Below are 18686 nucleotides of genomic sequence, written 5' to 3'. Positions count from 1 at the left end.
ACTTCTCAGCCAGAAAAAGAAAGTATTATCGCCATGTGCCACAACATGGGTGGAGCTTAAGAGTATCATGCTAAATGAACTAAGTCTGACAGAGAAAGATAAATACCACACGATTCCATTTACATGTGGACTCTGAAACAGAAACAAATAAAACCCAGACTCTTAGATACAGAAAACATTCTGGTGGTTGCCAGAGGTGAGAAACAGTGAAAATGGGTGGGAGGTGAGGGGTAGAATAGGTGAAGGGAATCAAGAGGTGCAAACCTCCAGTGGCATAATAACTAAGTCAGGGGGATGAAAAGTACAGCATAGAGAATACAGTCAATAAAATAGCATTAACTTTGTATGCTGACAAGTGGTAACTAGACTTATTGTGGTGACCATTTTGTAAGGTTTCAAACGTTAAATCATGTTGCACACATGAAAATAATAATGTATATCACATATACCATACTTCAATAAAAAATAATAGGAATAATATCTTCATAGGTTCATTGTGAGGACAAAATGAATTATTATACACAGACTGCTTAGAACAGTACCTGATAGAGTAAATGCTCCAAATATGGTAGCTATAATTGTTGTAATTATTATTTTTATAAACATTTTTGACAACAGGAAACTTATAAAATAAGTTTATATGGTAAAACCACATTATGGTTGGGTCACCTTTCTAACCAGGTTTTCTTAATCTTTTCATTGGTAAGCTACTGAATTAAAAAAGAAGGTACATTGCTCCTCCTTCAGCCATGCATTCCATCTGGCCATAACTACTCCGTCATGTCATCAGTGGCTCTTTTTCTTAACGCTTACAAGTAAGACAATACTGTGATAATGTTTCTTAAGAATAAAACATATGGGTTAATATAAAAATGTAGATTAAATCATCATAATACACGGAAGTTTCATTTTCAGTAGATATGGACATTTCGGTCGAGGGGTACTTTCTAAGTTGATACTACTCTTTGAAGAGAGAAATTTTGCCCCATTTATTTGGAATATCTTTGAATCCTTTTAGTACAGACCATGAAACAAACATTCATTAAGCAAACTTATTACATCTGCTTTAAATTCTTTCCAGGCCAAAATTATTTTTTTATTTTTAATTGGAGGATAACTGCCTTACAATATTGTGTTGGCTTCTGCCACACATCAACATGAATCAATCATAGGTATACAGGTGTGCCCTCCCTCTTGAATCTCCCACCTTCCACCCCATCCCACCCCTCTAGGTTGTCAGATAGCACTGATCTGAGTTCTCCAGGCCAAAATTCTCGCCAAGCTGTCTATGGTACAGAATTTTGAAGCTTCAATTGGTTTTACGCAATTAAAAAGCCCCAAACTGGTTCTGAAGGAAAACTTGGGCTATGCCTGATATTCTCTCTCAGTCCAATTCTGTTCAGAAGGACAATGTTTAACACAGTGTGCATATACTAATTTGCATGACTATTTCATCTATGTGTATTTCACCCAACTTATGCTGTGATAATAGCGACAATGCTGGCTTTTCTTTCCACTACCCAGTTTCGCCGACAAAGCCCAGGTCAAAAGATACTTCCTCCACGAAGACTTTCTACTTTACCAGTTGCTAACTTCTCAGTAATACCATAGCAAATGCTCCTCTGTCCACTAGAACGCCTAGCAAACACACCATTAGATTTTTCTCTACCTGCCTGCCTCTAAAACTAAAACCATTAGCTCTTCTAGGGCAGCAACAGGTTTTATCCATCCTCCTTTGTATTCCCCGCACCTGGTGCCTAGTAGGCATTCAATAAAGAATTGTAGAACAAATGGAGAAATAGCGATCTCCAAGTTTAGCAAAAGAATGTCAATTTTTAAAACATACTTGGCTTTTTACCTACGACCCTAGAAAACGCATGCAGAGTTAGGGTGAAGCAAAACAAGGAACAGAGTGGCCAGGAGGTTGGTAGATGGAGAAATAATTGTTGGTTGATGAAGAAATCTCCACTTGAGGACTTTTTCAATTATGTGCTGAGAAGTGCCAGCATATGGTTTTCAATGCAATCCTGCTCAGAGACATAGGTAAAATTTTTGCAATCTCTTTCACCCCTACAACCCCAGAATTCCTTTAATCAATGAGATATCACTTTGGGGAGCCCAGGTACCCTAGGTGAGACTCACCTTCCCGTTCGTGGGAGGCTCCTGGATGTAAATGTTACTCATTCCGGTCAGTGCTCAGGATTCCGATCCTAAATGGGGATGAGAGCGAACCGCCGGTAACTAGAGCTGTCCACCTATCGGTACACGCTTCCTTAAATTGGGAAGTCGTGGAAAGCTCCAGCCGGTCAATACCCGCTAGACAGTGGCACCACAACAAACACCCTCTTCCCAAAGCTAGGTCCTCACGGACGCCGCCATGTTCCTCCCGGACCCGAGCACCGCTAATCCTGAAAAGGGGGATTCCAATGGTGTCCAGGGAATTGAGAAGAGACTATTAATCTTCTGTAGATTAAGTCAACTTGTATTCCAATTTTTAAACCAACAGTTCGTAAGTCTTGATGTTGTTTACTTCACTACACGCCTGGGCAGGTCTCCACCCCCTCGTAGCTGGCAGTAATGGTTCGCGCTGTGTGTGGTGTACAATACGATTCCCCCGGAAACTGCATCAGCAGCCACTTGGTTCCGCGATCTCCAGGGGCTTTTAGGGCCTTCGCCTCCTGTCACCCGGGTGCCGCGGCGCGGGTGGGAGACAGACGGCCCCCTGGCTGGGTGTTGTCCTCGCGGCCAGCGGGAAGCGAGCGATCCCTCAGAAGCCTAGGGGTTCTGCGACCCCTCTTACCAACGCCATGGCAATTCCAGGTAAAGACCAACCTCAGGGGTTTGGGCGAGGGAGGGAGTAGGTAGGGCAGGTTAGTGTGCGCCGGGTAAGGAGTAGCGCCCAAGGGTGGAGGCGTTAAAATGATCAGGTTCGTTTGGTTTACAACAAAACTTTTACAGTCCAAAAATAAACTCTAAAGGAAAGAAAAGAAGAAAGAAACTATCTCCCCCCGCAGCAGCCCAGCTCCCACTGCCAAAAACGGACTTACCGGGAAAGTATATATAGGGCTGCGTGGAGGAGGGGGTGTTTGAGACAGACTCCTATCTGCAGGCCTAGGAGGCAGCTGGCCCAGAAAAACTAACCTCAACTTTAGTATGGTTTGAAAATAAAATTTGAGGTGGCAACACTTGGCGGACCCAAGAAGCCGAAGGCATTGTTTGCACTGGAAGTGTCAGGGATGAAATGAGCCTCTGGGGTTCCATTCTCTCTCTTCCTGTTACATGTAGTAGCTGTGTGGTCCTGAACCCGTCTTTTTGCCCTTCTGGGCCTCAGTTTCTGCAACTGTTTTTAAAAAAAAAAGAAAAAGGAGATGTGTTGACTTATACCTGTGGTTCCTTCCAGTTCTCCTTGCAGGAGCTATTTTGAGAAATATACACCACCACCCCCACTCCCACCCTTCCCCCTACTCAAACATGCAACTTGGAGATTCACAGTACTTATTAAAGACAGAATTGCTGTGGTTCAGAAGCCCTAACTTTGTTTTAACCTGCCCTAGCCAGTATTATTGACCACATTTGTTCTGTGGCAGCCTTTGCTGAACTGTACTTTGCACATAGCTGTTGCGTATGGGAAGGTTGGACTGTTCTACAAACTGCGGTTTGGGAGGATCACACAGGGCACTGTCAGTTCCATCATGTCCTACTCTTTGCAACCCCGTGAACTGCAGTATGCAGGCTTCCCGTCCATCACCAACTCTGGGAACTTGCTCAAACTCATGTCCATTGAGTTGGTGATGCCATCCAACCATCTTATCCTCTGTCGTCCCCTTCTCCCGCCTTCAGTCTTTCCCAGCATCAGGGTCTTTTCCAGTGTCAGTCAGTTCTTTGCATCAGGTGCTCAGAGTATTGGAGCTTCAGCATCAGCTTCATTCCTTCCAATGAATATTCAGGATTGATTTCTTTTAGGATTGACTAGTTTGCTCTCCTTGCAGTCCAAGGGACTGTGAGTCTTCTCCAACACCACAGTTCAAAAGCATCAATTTTTCGGTGCTCAGCTTTCTTTATAGCCAAACTCTTACATCCACACATGACTACTGAAAAAACCATAGCTTTGACTAGACAGATCTTTGTTGGCAAAGTAATGTCTTTGCTTTTTAATATGCTGTCTAGGTTGGTCATAGCTTTTCTTCCAAGGAGCAAGCGTCTTTTAACTTCATGGCTGCAGTCACCATCTGCAGTGATTTTGGAGCCCAAGAAAAGAAAGTCTGTCACTGTTTTCATTGTTTCCCTGTCAACTTGCCAGGAAGTGATGGGACCAGATACCGTGATCTTCTTTTTTTCAATGTTGAATTTTAAGCCAGCTTTTTCACTCTCCTCTTTCACCATCATCAAGAGGTTGTTTAGTTCTTCGCTTTCTGCCATAAGGGTGGTGTCATCTGCATATCTGAGATTATTGATATTTCTCCTGGCAGTCTTGATTCCAGCTTGCATTTCATCTAGCCCAGCATTTTGCATAATGTACTCTGCACGTAAGTTAAATAAGCAGGGTGACAATATACAGCCTTGACGTACTCCTTTCCCCATTTTGAACAAGTCTGTTCCATGTCTGGTTCTAAGTGTTGCTTGACCTGCGTACAGGTTTCTCAGAAGGCAAATAAGGTGGTCTCATATTCCCATTTCTTAAAGAATTTTCCACAGTTTGTTGTGATCCACACAGTCAAAGGCTTTAGCATAGTCAATAAAGCAGAAGTAGATATTTTTCTGGAACTCTCTTGCTTTTTCTATGATCCAATGGATGTTGGCAATCTGATCTCTGGTTCCTCTGCCTTTTCTAAATCCAGCTTGACCATCTGGAATTTCTCAGTTCACGCACATTGAACCCTGGCTTGGAGAATTTTGAGCATTACTTTGCTAGCGTGTGAGACCAGTGCAATTGTGTGGTATTTTGAACATTCTTTGGCATTGCCTTTTTTGGGGATTGGAATGAAAACTGACCTTTTCCAGTCCCATGGCCACTGCTGAACTTTCCAAATTTGCTGACATATTGAGCGCAACACTTTAACAGCATCATTTTTTAGGATTTGAAATAGCTCAACTGGAATTCTAACACCTCCACTAGCTTTGTTTGTAGTGATGCTTCATAAGGCCCACTTGACTTTGCATTCCAGGATGTCTGGCTCTAAGTGAATGATCTCACCATCATGGTTATCTGGGTCATTGAGATCTTATAGGAGATGAAAGATACACTTATTCATAGACCTGGCAATTTTCATTAAAGGCATATTGCATGCTAGGCTCTGTGCTAGGCCCCAGGAATACAGTTGCTCTTCTCACAGGACTTGCAGTTTAGCAGTGAAAAGAAAGTACTAGAAAGTCAGACAGGTGTATGACGGGGAAAATACACAGCCTTGAGGAGCACATAGAAAGGGCATCTGATAGGAGACTGGAGAGTTCAGAAGGACATTCCAGAGGATGTGGCATTTAGGGTGAGACCTGAAGAATTGTGGGAGGGGGAGTTATAGACGGAGGGACCAGATATGCAAAGGAAGAGGAAATGTGTGAGAAGACGAAAGGAAATATGTGCCCTTTGGATGAACTCCGAGTACAGAGAGAACTGAGAAATTAACTAGAGACAGAACAGCAGTAGCTATTATTTACTAAACATTTGCTGAATGTCAGATGTGTTAGACGCTATCTCAAGCATTGTATTTTTCTCTTATTTAACATTGGCACCCACACTGTGAGATAGGTATTAAAATGTCCATTCTGCAGTTCAGAATGCTGAGGGACAGAGAAGTCAAGTGAGTAAATTGAGACAGCTAGGAAGTGACAGGTCAGTGCGGTTCCTCTGGACCCTGTGTGCTTATCCATTTTGCCATGTTTTAGTATAATTACAAGGCAATTTCCCATTCATAGAGGACATTTTAAGCCATGAGAAGGAGTTTGGATGTTTCCATCAGGACCACAGGAAGAGATTTAAGGATTTTTAAACATACTCACGTTTGGAAAGCGCATTATGGCTGCACAGTAGATTGGAGGAGAGCTAGTTTGGAGGCAGAGTAACTGGTAAGTTATGATGGCTCACCAGATGGTCTCAGTGAAAAAGGAGAGAAGTAGATAGATTGGAGATACATTTCTGGTGGTAAAATCACTGATTGATTCATGGTAGGTGAGTAAGATTGGAAATGAGGTACACCTGGGTTTCACTGCTAGGCAGTTGGGTGGGACTATTTCAGGCAACACCTGAGAAGAAGCAGTTTTTGGCAAGATGATGTGTTCAGTTGGGTCTTGTGTTGAGGTGTAGTCATGGAATGGAAATATCTAATAGACACTAAGAGAGAAAATCTGTAGCTTGGGAAGGAAAACAATCAAAGAACAATTTGGTGTCATCCACACACTTGTAATAGGCCAGGGGAATGGAAGTCTTTGCCCAGGTGGAATGTGTAGAGTGTGAAGGGAAGGTCTGTGACTGGAACTCGGAGAATATCAGTTCTCCAATAAGGGGCCAGTGGAGAAAGTCCAGTCTTCACAGTAGATTGCCTCGGCATCCTGATAAGCTGAGTCAGCCCTGGTGGCCTTTGCCCCACACAGCTGCATCCTGAGTTGACCTGCTGCCACTGTTGGCTTCATTATTTGAGCATGTGTTTTGAGCACCACCGTGGTATAGGCACAGTGGGGGACACAGTGTCACAGCCTGTGTCCTCAGAAAACTTAGGTCAAGTAATGAAATGTGATGCATTGCTTAAGAAAAAGGACAAAAGTGATTTTTTTTGAAAAAATCCTTATTGAAGTTCCCTTAGACTTAGACCAGAGTTATAGATATGTTAACCTTCTTTCAATTCAAAATAATGCTTCAAAGTGTAATCATCTTAAATTGTGCCATTAAGTTAGATGGTAAGACATAGATAAACTGCTTAAACCCAGGAAAAAATTGAAATAATAAGCATGACAGCACTGTAAAAGCACAGTAGAAAATGTGAAGGTAATTTCTTGGATGATTGATCCAGATAGTGTATTACACGAAAATAGGGCTACAACGATTCTGATCATCAAAAAGGACAAGAATGCTCTTTTATTTTTAGGTATAATGCTCATACAGATGTTGTTGTTCAGTCGCTCAGTCATGTCTGACTCTTTGCAACCCCATGGACTGCAGCACACCAGATTTCCCTGTCCTTCACTGTCTCCTGGAGTTTGCTCAGATTCGTGTCCATTGAGTCAGTGATGCTGTCAAACCATCTCATCCTCTGCTGCCCCCTTCTACAGCATGGCGTTTTTTGGGTGGTCCTGCTAGTGATTATTACAAAGCATGACTATCAAGTATCAAGGTTAGTTTCCACAGATGATAATCAGCCTCACCTATTTTATGGTCACCTGCTTTAGCTGCTTTTCCACAGCAGTGTGCGTAACCATTGTGTAGGTAAACACAGTGAAATGTATACCTTGTTACTTAGTGAAATTATGGACTCGGAGTTGTTATTAAGGAAAGGACATTTTAACACGCTGAAACTCAGTGAAGTGGCTTAGTCGCTAAATCGGGTCCGACTCTTGTGACCCCAGGTTCCTCTGTGTGTGGGATTCTCCAGGCAAGAATACTGCAGTGGCCTGCCATTTCCTTCTCCAGGGGATCTTCCCATCCCAGGGATTGAACCCGCGTCTCCTGCTCTGCACGCAGCTTCTTTACCGCTGAGCCACCAGGGGAGCCCCTCAGTGAAGTTTTCTTTCTTTTGAAACTGCTTTTATCATTCACATTCTTACATTCATGTTAATAATTAACCATTCCCGGTGGAGAGTTACCTGGCACAAGTGGCAATGTATGTTATTGATGTAGGTGGCAGGAAAACTTTTCTACAACTTGAAGAATCATATGTACATAAAAAATTCGAGTATTTCCATCACCTCAGGAAGTTTCCTTGTATCTCAGTCATTTCCCCCTACCCAGCAATCATTGTTTTGTTTTCTTTTGTCCTTTAATTCCTTTTCTTCTAGAGACTATCATCTTTCAGATAGACTAATGACAATAGTTTCATAGCTGGCAATTGGGAGCTGTAGAAATTACTGATTCCCAACTGTTGAAGTATTTTCTTAAGTTTATAACCTCAAAGCAACAAAAATTTGTTGAGAAGCTCCTAGCCACTCTACACCATACTAGGCACTAAGCTGTATACAAAATGTAGCATGGCCCAAATCTGGAGAATCTGGCATTTTTTGCTCCTGTAAGTTCCCTGGGAGGGGAAGGACTCCTACCACTCAACCTCAGCAGAATTCTAGATTCAGAGGAAGCCTCTGTTAACATATAGTAATGCAAGATGTAAAGACTTCTACAATTTGCTCCTAAAATCTTCAGTTAATGAAATTTTATTGAAAATCTGCAATGTAGCTTCTCTGAAGAATTTACAAGTGCAGTCATTGCCTTTTGTCTACAAATACTCGCATGATAGCAACCCTTCTTAGTGTTGGGTTTGGTTTGTTTGAGGGAGGTTTCTTGGTTTGGTTTTTGAGGAAGCTCAACTCATTCACATGTTTTAAATTTTAGAGATATAAAAGGTCTGTAGTGACATGTCTCTCACCCTTTCCCCCCTGAAGCCAGGACTGCTTTCTTTGGGTAACCAATGTATATCCTTGCAGAGATTTTTTTTTTACGTGTCTGTATCTATTAATGTAATGTATATAAAATGTATATTATGTATAACTGTGCAGGGATTTTCCTTCCTTTTATACAAATAGCAATGTACCATAAGCACTATTCTATAGTTTAGTTTTTTCTTTCAGAGATCATTGCATATCATTAAGTAAACATCATCCTTATTCTTTTATACCATAATTGATGACTAGATTACTTCCACTCTTTTACTATTACAAATATGCTGCGGTGAATAACTTTGTACATAAACCTGTATGCATTTGTGCAGGTAAATTGAGGATTAGTTCCCAAATGTGGATGTGCTGTATCAAAGGAGTGTGTACTTGAGTGCTTCTGATAGATTTTGTCTGCTTACTTTCCATAGAGATGGTACTGGTTTATACTTCTACCAGGGATACACATATGTATATGCCCTGCCACACTGTCTTCAACCTTTTCAATTTCTGCTGTCCAGATAAGTGAAAATGGAATCCCAGGATAGATTTTATTTATTTTTTTTTTCTCCCTCTGATATATTTTATTTTTATTTATTTTTATTTTTATTTTTTTTTCTTCCATTTATTTTTATTTGTTGGAGGCTAATTACTTTACAACATTGCAGTGGTTTTTGTCATACATTGAATGAATTAGCCATGGATTTACATGTATTCCCCATCCCGGTCCCCCCTCCCACCTCCCTCTCCACCCCATCCCTCTGGGTCTTCCCAGTGCACCAGTCCTGAGCACTTGTCTCATGCATCCAACCTGGGCTGGTGATCTGCTTCACCCTAGATATACATGTTTCGATGCTGTTCTCTTGAAACATCCCGCCCTCGCCTTCTCCCACAGAGTGGAATCCCAGGATAGATTTTAATGTACATTTCATTTATCATGAATAAGGCTGAGCATCTGTCCATATGTTTCAGAGTTGTCTTTATTTCCTTTTCAGTGAATGTCGTGTTCCATTTCTTTGCCCCATTTTTTCCCTAGTGGCAATTGGTCTTAATGATTTGGTGGGTTTTATAGAGTAGGGATAACTGCCCTTTGTTGGTACTAGGAATTGCAAATATTTTTTCCTATTTTTTTAATGTGTATTTTGAGTTTGCTTTTGGTAGTCTTTGCCATTCAGATTTTGTTATGTAGCCAGATTTCTGAGTTTTTATTTGATGGCTTTTGGATTATAGGTTATGATTATTTAATGGCTTTTGGATTGTAGGTCATGATTATTTAATGGCTTTTGGATTGTAGAAACATTTTGAGGGAGGCAGGTTTATTATTCTCAAAATTTGAAGAGGAGTGGAACAGAGAACAGCATGGGAACCTAAGTGGGGAAATGGAAAACTTGTCAGAGTCGGGGCCTCCCTTACAATCCTGCTGTTCATTTTGACACAGATCTCAAGTACTGGTGTATCAACAGAGTTCTTGTTCCAGACAGCAGAAACTGACTTGTTAATTTAGGCAGGAAAGGGAAGATAGGTTCCAGGTAGAAGGTTCAAGAAAGATAGGTTCCAGGAAGATAGGTTCAAGGTTCCAGGTAGGAAGAAGCATTTAGTTGGCCAGATAGTCATGAAAATTATAGAGAGATGAAGCTTGAAATCTTAATTTAACCAAAGGGTGATGAGGAAATAGCTGATGTGAAATTATTTAGAGTTCTTATTATACTTCCCTTTCGTGTAAGAATTACAACCTTATTAAAGAAGATGAACTGCTCTGAAAAATTTTCATATTTTATTCATTCTAAAAATATGAGATACTTTAATGATGAGTTTTATCAATGTCTTTCATCAAAGATGAGTTAATTTCTAATACGTGCTGAAATGAGATGATTTCAGATCTGTCCATTACAGCGTCTTGAGTTTGCTGTAAGAAAGATAACAGGGCATTTAGCACAGTTTTGTTCAGTGTTATTCAGTGTCTATGGTTTCTATGGAAACAAACTTGACATTGACCTGGATTCTCTGAGACTTTTTTTCAATATGCAGTTATTTCATAACAAAGAGCCTGATTTTATTATTAACGCAATTTCATTTCACAATTCTGCTACAGTGCAGCATATGTGTTTTTACACTCTGCAATAAAACCCACAGGTTTCAGGGGAGAAAAACAGGTTGGGGCACCACACTCAAAAATTTCATCACTGTTAGATAAAAAATCATAGGAACCTATCTGCACATGTTAATTGGCTAAGAAATACATAAATACTGAAATAGGTAGGGCATTATACCTTCTAAAAGACCTGAAGTTTGCTGTGGAAGTGGAATTCAGAAGAGTTGCAGCTTGTAAGTTGTTCTAAAGTAATAGCAGGAAGGTGATAATACAAAACCAGATAGGTATGGATGCTGCTCTCAGTACACATGGGGTGAACTGAGGTCACTAGAAATGTTTTGAGATGTGCCCATGTGTGTTTTAATGCTCCAATCAATTGGATGCAGTTTTTTGTATTCACCTAGTCTATTCCATGGACACATTGTACTCAAAGTGTTCCCTCTTAGATGCATTGGAACAAATTTATGTCTTTAAAATCGAGCATTGTAGCAGAACTGACTGTATTTTTACTAGAACAACTCAGTAATGTATATTTTAGCTGGAAATTAATATTTGACTTTATAATACCGAAATGGTTTGAAAAAGATCTTTTTTAAAAAAATTAGGTATATTATATTGCACTATGTACCGTATTAAATTGGGAAATCTCCATTTGAAGGATTTGGAAGTGAAACACCCTTCATTAAGTAAATAGAGTAATACTGTACTGGCCCTTTGATTGATTGATGGGAGCCCTTACTGGAGGTTAAAATCAGTTTCAAGTATATATACACACACAGTGGAATATTATTCAATCATGAAAAGGGATGCTATTCTGTTTTGTGCTACACTATGGATGAACCATGAAACCTTAATTCTAGGTACAATAAGCCAAGTGCAAAAGGATAAATGTTGTATGATTCCACTTATATAAGAGACCTAAAATAGGCAAATGCATAGAGACAGACAGCAGAACAGAGATTACCAGGGGCTAAAGAGAGAGGGGGATGGACTGTATTATTTATTGGTTACAGTTACTGTTGGAGATGATACGAATGAAGTTTTGGAAATCATGTAGTGGTGATGGTTGCATAACATTGTGAATGTACTTAACACCACTGAATTGTACACTTTGACATGGTTAAGATGATAAATTTTTATATGTATTTTATCACAATAAAAATCAATGTTATTTCATCTGTTATTTGTATCTTCAACATTACTTGTAGGTACCACTAATTATACAGAGATACTGTAAATACTTATAAACATGGTCAGACTGAGTCTGTGACTAGTTTCCTTTCTCTTGTCAAACTTTGAGTGCTGATTTGAGATGTTCCTTCTAATACCTAGCAATTAAAGTATCTTTCTAAAATTTCACCAATTCCTTTAAGAAAGAATTTCTTTTTCTTTTAAGGGTAAACAGAAGAACATTTGTTAACCTATCTATCTAGTCAATTGCTTTAATTTGAGGGATAGGCCAAAGTACCCTGGAATTTCTTCTGCGGTGTTAGAGAATCCATGAAATGTTGAAACTCTTGACTATCGTATTGCATTTCTCTTGTGTTAGAGAAAAATATCTTCTGTAAGTATTTGTCAAGGAAATAATTTGAATGAATTAGCTTTTCCAGTGATTTCTAATAATTATAATAATTGAGTAGTACTCTAAGCTAGGTCATGGGGGATTTGGTTTTTTTAAGAAATAAATTCTATCACAAGTGGTTTTCTCAGCTTTTCCATGTGATGAAATGTTTGTTTTTACTTATCTATATGTCTTCTAAAATGTTATCTAATTGTATTTCAGGTTGCAACAAGGACAGTGTCCGAGCAGGCTGTAAAAAATGTGGCTATCGTAAGTACATTAAAGAATAGCATTTTGTGCAATGAATCATTGCCTCTTTGGACAATGTGATTTAGCATCCTGATTTCAGGCCTTGGGCATAGTCCTTTAGTTCTGTTATTTGGCTCGGGTTTGCAGAAAATTCAGAAATCCCTCTGTCAGCACTAAATACTCACTTCTCTTCCCTGCCGTGGGCCCAGTGACAGGTGGCTGTGTATCTGGTGACTAGCAAAGATGTCATGAAGTACAAGTGGAGCAAATGTAGGAGCTCGGAGAAAGTCTACTCCAGAAAAAACTATATAGATACTTAACCTTTTATTCCTTATCCCTGCAGACACTAGGTGAAGAGGTGAGCTGTGGAAACTGTTTATGAAAGGTTTTCCTGTTGATTGAATTAACTCTTTATAAAGGTGAATTTGGTCTGGTGAAACCTTGATTTAAACAGCTCCATTATGATTAATGAAATGGCATGGAAAAGTAAACTTCAGCATGTGCAATTATGCAATTTAAATTTGTACTTATGGACTGTAAGCAAATATCATTTCTCTACAAAAATGTGACAATTCCTAAAGCCTTGATAACAGCTCTAACAGTGGAATTACACTGTTTTCTAAGTTGTTTGGAGAAAATGCAAATGAACCTGGATTGTTGTTGATACCCTAGTTCATAGCAGAGTTATTTTGTAACAGAATAAAGATGTTCTTGTATGGAAAAAAATTTATTTTTTAAATCATGTATTAAGAGAGTACTTGGGGTATGAATCTCCAAGAGAAGGGCTAAGAATAAAAGCATGCTGGGAGATCCAAGTCACATGCCTCCAAGCAACAACTGAAACCTGGCTCAGTTGAAGCTTCCTAACTAGCAAAAGTGGGCATGTAAGTATACATATCCTTCATGTAAATAAAAACTCCTGATGAATGTGCTCGCATGCAAGAAAGGAGTACAATGAAGTCTTTTCTGTTTTTTAAATTTGCTTATATTTATTTATACTTTATGTCTTTCAATCCTTGTTAATTTCATTTCTTTATTTAAGATTTAAGTTTAGGAGTGCCCACAGTGAAAAGCTGTGGTATAAGGAGTAAGCCCACAGTGAAAAGCAGAGAAGACATACCTAAGTGAGGCTAGTGGTTATGGGGAGAAGGTGGAAGGGTCTGCACGTGGTTTGTGGGGGAAGGGCACACAGAGAATTAGTCAAGGTTCTGGTAACAGTCTGTTCCCTCACGTGAGAGATGCAGCTATTTACTTTATTGATTCTCTTTCAACTGTAAGTATTCATTTTATATACTTTTCTCTAGTCTTCTCTATGTGTGATGCACTTAATGATAAAGCTTGTTTGAATTTTTACATTAAAAAAGACTTAAGGAAGTTCTATATATATAAATGCTATATTCACTTCAAAATCTAGAATGGATTTCCCAGTTTGTCTACTAATATCAGTTTGTCTACTTGGACTTCTTTCAAGTTAAGACTTGGAGGAAAGCTTAAAGTAAAGAGCTAGTCTGGGCCAGGTTCCGGCAGCTCTCGTGGATGGGGGTGTCGTACAGCCGCAGAGGGCCGAGCGGGAGCATGTGTTAGTCGCTCAGTCGTGTCCGACTCTGCGACCCCGTGGACTGTAGCCCGCCCGGGCTCCTCTGTCCATGGAATTCTCCAGGCAAGATTACAGGAGTGGGGGTAGCCATTATCTTCTCCAGGGGATCTTCCCGACCTAGGAATCGAACCTGAGTCTCCCACATGGCAGGCAGATTCTGTGTCATCTGAGCCAGCAGGGAAGCCCAAAGGGGAGCCTAGGGGACTGCTCCTTGGAAGCGGTGATAAGAAGCGGGGGGCATGCTAATAATACTGAGGTAGGCTGTAGAGAGGCATCTTCAGGGAAGAGCCAGCTATCCCTTTAAAAAGTGGTAGAGGGAGCTTTCTGAGCACAGCTTGTCCAGAAGGGATTGAGGTTTTCAGCAGCTGTCATAAAACGCTCGGGAGATACAGGGGTGATGGTTAGTTAAGTCAGAGGAACAGAAAGAGCAATGCATGGATGAGACTTCAGGGAAGTTACATGAATACAGATACCTATACTTTTGGGTAGGAATAGAAATGATAGGGATGTGAAGTTTGGGGGGATTAACTGGGTTTAAGACTTCAGAAGTTTATAATGTAGCTCTTATGTTCTTAAAACTCAGGACCTAAGATAGAGACAGAGCTTGGTTAAATTCATTGCATTTCATTGCTAAAACAACCCTGTGAGGTAGGTAGATTTCCTAGTCCCAAGAGGTGGCTAGGTGGTAAAGACTCTGCCTGCAGTGCAGGGATACAAGTTATATGCCCAGGTCGGGAAGATCACCTCGAGAAGGAAATGGCAACCCACTCCAGTATTCTTGCCTGGAACATCCCATGGACAGAGGAGCCAGGCAGGTCATAGTCCATGGGGTCACAAAGAGTCAGAGATAACTTAGCAATTGAGCACACACACGTTTTTAGGAATATTCAGAACCATTGGTCTGCCACCTATGTATAACTTTTACACAGCGGGCAATAGCTAGCTGTGTGACTTTGGGCAAGTTACTTAACCACCCTGTGATTCAGTTTCCTGTCTGTAAAATGAGATTATAGTACTTATTTCCATAGACTTGTTGTAAAGATTAAATTAGCTAATGCAAGTTCTAGATCTGTGCCTTGCCATAGTTATTCTTCAAAACTCAAGAGGATTACTCTGTTGTTAAGTAGGAAAACTGGGAATTGAATTCTGGTTATTTGTAAAACTTTATACTATGCCGTGGTATTTTTTTCCTCATTCAGAAAAATTGTGGTAAAATACATATAACATAATTTGCCATTTTAACTTCTTTTAAGTATACAATTCAGTGCGTTAATTACGTTCCCAGTATTGTACAACCATCACTCTCAGTTACAAAGCTTTTTCATCATACCAAACAGAAACTCTATAAACATTAAGCACTAACTCCCCACTCCTCCCTTCTTCCAGACTCTGGTAACCTCTAATCTACTTTCTTATTTCTATGAATTTGGTCATTCTATATATTTCATGTAAGTGGAATCATATATTTGTCCTTTTGTGTCTGACTTATTTCACTTAGCTTAATGTATTCAAAGTTCGTTCATGTTGTAGCACGTATCATAACTTCATTCTTCCTTATGACTGAATGATATTTCATTGTCTAGATATACCACATTTTCTTAATTCATTTATCGGTTGATAGACACTTGGGTTATTTTTACCTTTTGGCTATTGTGAATAATGAGCAATGAGTATTAATGTGTACACATCTGTCTGAGTCCCTGTTTTCAGTTCAATGGGGTATATAACTAGGAGTGGAACACTGGGTCATATATGTTGAGCTTGAGGAGTTGCCACTTTTCCACAGCAGCTCCATCATTTTATATTCCCACCAGAAATATATCAATATAAGAGTTCCAGTTTCTCCACATTCTTGCCAATATTTATTTTCCTTTTTCCTATTTTTTTTTTGAATTGTAGCCATCTCAGTAGATGTGGTAGCTTATGATTTTCATTTGCGTTTCTCGAATGACTAGTTATGTTGTACATCTTTTCATAGTCTTATTGGCCATTTGTATATCTTCTTTGGAGAAATGTCTATTCAGTTTCTTAGCCCTTTTTTTATTTGAGTTGTCTTTTTGTTCCTGAGTTGTGGAAATTGTATATATACTAAATGCTAAACCCTATCAAATATATAATTTGCAAATCTTCTCTTCCATTCTGTAGGTTGTCTTTTCACTTTCATAATTTCTTTGCACAAATGTTTTAAATTTTGATGAAATTCAACTTACCAGTTTTATCTTTTGTTGTTTTGCTGTTAGTGTTTTACATGTAAGAATCCATTGCCAAATCCAAGTTAAAGAAGACTTACCCCGTGCTTTCTTCTAAGACTTTTATGCTTTTAGCTCTTACATTGTAATGGTCTTCGATCCATTTTGAGTCAGTTTTTGCGTATGATGTGAGGTGAGGAATTAAACTTCATTAATTTGCATGTGGAAATCCTGTTCTCCTAGCACTGTCTGTTGAAGAGACTGTTCTTTCCCCATTGAATAGACTTAACAAATTTGTCAAAAAGCAATTGGCTATATACATGTGGGTTTACTTCTGGACTATTTCACTGGTTTATGTGACTCTCCTTATGACTATGTCACCTTGTTTGATTCCTGTAGCTTTGTGCTAAGTTTTGAAATCAGGAAATAGGAGTCTTCCACCTCTATTCTTTTTTGGCTCTTCAGGGCCTCTTGTATTTTTGTATAAATTTAGGAGTCCGTTTTTCTGTTACTCAATCAGCTACTGAAATGTTATAACTTTGAAATGTCTGTACATATCTGTGGTCAAAATTTAAGTTTCTGATCATCTCAGAATTTTTCTGCTCATGAGAGTCTATTTAGAAAAGAACTCACAAGAACAATATTTTGGTGTAATTTCATAAGTTTACTCACTCATGTTCCCCAATTGAAAAAAAGAGAACATTTTTTTGTAGCTTCATAAGCAATGTGTCTTATTATCAGTTTAGGGTCAGTTTCATTAAAGCAAGACTAAAAAGGATGTGAGACAAAGACTGCTGCCAGTGTGGTTATTATTTAAGTAGTTTATTTATATTAAATAATAATGACAGTAGAAGGTGTTTGGATACCAAGCTAGTTTAAGTAAAAGAAAAATTGTATCATCAGAAATTCTGATCAAAATGGCAAGCTAAACCAACATAGAAAGTCCTCTGTTTGGCTTCAAACACAGAGAGATACCGGAGGAAAATATAGTAACAACAAAAATAAAAGTAACCTAGCTCAAAAGAATAAAAGGGAAATTGCCACATGTTAGAAAGGAAAAGGAGCTCAAAGCTAGAGTAGGGAATGATAGCTGAAAACAGTGAGGTTCACAGGCCTCCTGGGTAGACTTTTATGGAATACAGAATGAAGCTTTAGACCCCTGCCGGATCACAGCATAGCTGGAGTGGAGGCTCTTGGTTAAAGCCAGACTGCTCAAAAAAAGCAGTGAAGCAGGAATTACAGAAGTTTCATTTACTGTCTAGGGGAAGTGATGAGAAAGTTTACTGTGTTTCGGTTCAGTTCAGTTCAGTCACTCAGTCGTGTCCGTGTCCGACTCCTTGCAACCCCATTAATTGCAGCACGCCAGGCCTCCCTGTCCATCACAAACTCCCGGAGTTTACTCAGACTCATGTCCATCGAGTCGGTGATGCCATCCAGCCATCATCCTCTGTCGTCCCCTTCTCCTCCTGCCCCCAATCCCTCCCAGCATCAGGGTCTTTTCCAATGAGTCAACTCTTCGCATGAGGTGGCCAAAGTATTGAAGTTTCAGCTTCAGCATCAGTCCTTCCAGTGAACACTCAGGACTGATCTCCTTTAGGATGGACTGGTTGGATCTCCTTGCAGTCCAAGGGACTCTCAAGAGTCTTCTCCAATACCATAGTTCAAAAGCATCAATTTTTCGGCACTCAGCTTTCTTCACAGTCCAACTCTCACATCCATACATGACCACTGGAAAAACCATAACCTTGACTAGACAGGCCTTTGTTGGCAGTGTAATGTCTCTGCTTTTTAATATGCTATCTAGGTTCGTCATAACTTTCCTTCCAAGGAATAAGCGTCTTTTAATTTCATGGCTGCAGTCACCATCTGCAGTGATTTTGGAGCCCCCCAAAATAAAGTCTGACACTGGTTCCACTGTTTCCCCATCTATTTGCCATGAAGTGATGAGACCAGATACCATGATCTTAGTTTTCTGAATGTTGAGCTGTAAGCCAACTTTTTCACTCTCCTCTTTCACTTTCATCAAGAGGCTTTTAGTTCCTCTTCACTTCCTGTGTTCAACTTCCTGTAAAACAATAATTAGAGGAAAAGGAATAATTCAGAATTGACAGCCCAAGCTTACACCACTTGTAGGTATGAGGAGTGAATTTACACTGCCTCCAATGAGGCAGAAACTAGTTTACCAAGCTAAGAAATTAATATGAAAAGTTAGTCTGTTATCAAATTAACTTAAAAAAGTAAGTCTAGCTACATGCCATTATTAGTGAAACTACTTAGAAAACTGAAAACTACATAGAAAATTTCAAAGTAAAGGAATGGAGGAAAAAGAGCAGATAGATATTAGGTTGAATATTGTTGATATTCAGCAGTTTTACTCATGAAAATGGTAATTTCATATGATTCAACTAATAATAACCAAAAGAG

The 18686-nt window shown here is 39.5% G+C and overlaps 2 protein-coding genes across 3 annotated transcripts in view; one reads left to right on the top strand and one right to left on the bottom strand.

Annotated features, from left to right (window-relative positions):
* Nucleotides 1-2595, bottom strand: part of CWC27 (CWC27 spliceosome associated cyclophilin) — a 221697-nt gene extending 219102 nt beyond the window's left edge. Inside the window, exon 1 of one of the 2 annotated variants that reach the window (XM_070476747.1) lies at nt 2143-2595. In XM_070476747.1, the coding sequence (XP_070332848.1) occupies nt 2143-2184 (42 nt within the window). In that variant the 5' untranslated portion in view covers nt 2185-2595. The remainder of the gene's footprint in view (nt 1-2142) is intronic. The other variant, XM_070476748.1, reaches the window with a different exon arrangement.
* A 32-nt stretch (nt 2596-2627) lies between these two features.
* SREK1IP1 (SREK1 interacting protein 1) overlaps nt 2628-18686 on the top strand; it is a 31128-nt gene continuing 15069 nt past the window's right edge. The window contains exons 1-2 of the mRNA XM_020897933.2: nt 2628-2820; nt 12450-12497. Of these exons, the coding sequence (XP_020753592.1) occupies nt 2808-2820; nt 12450-12497 (61 nt within the window). The 5' untranslated portion in view covers nt 2628-2807. The remainder of the gene's footprint in view (nt 2821-12449; nt 12498-18686) is intronic.

Source organism: Odocoileus virginianus, chromosome 14, assembly GCF_023699985.2.
Source record: "Odocoileus virginianus isolate 20LAN1187 ecotype Illinois chromosome 14, Ovbor_1.2, whole genome shotgun sequence".
Classification (NCBI taxonomy): domain Eukaryota; kingdom Metazoa; phylum Chordata; class Mammalia; order Artiodactyla; family Cervidae; genus Odocoileus; species Odocoileus virginianus.
The sequence above is the reverse complement of the archived record's forward strand: the minus strand, read 5'-3'. Positions and strand labels throughout refer to the sequence as shown.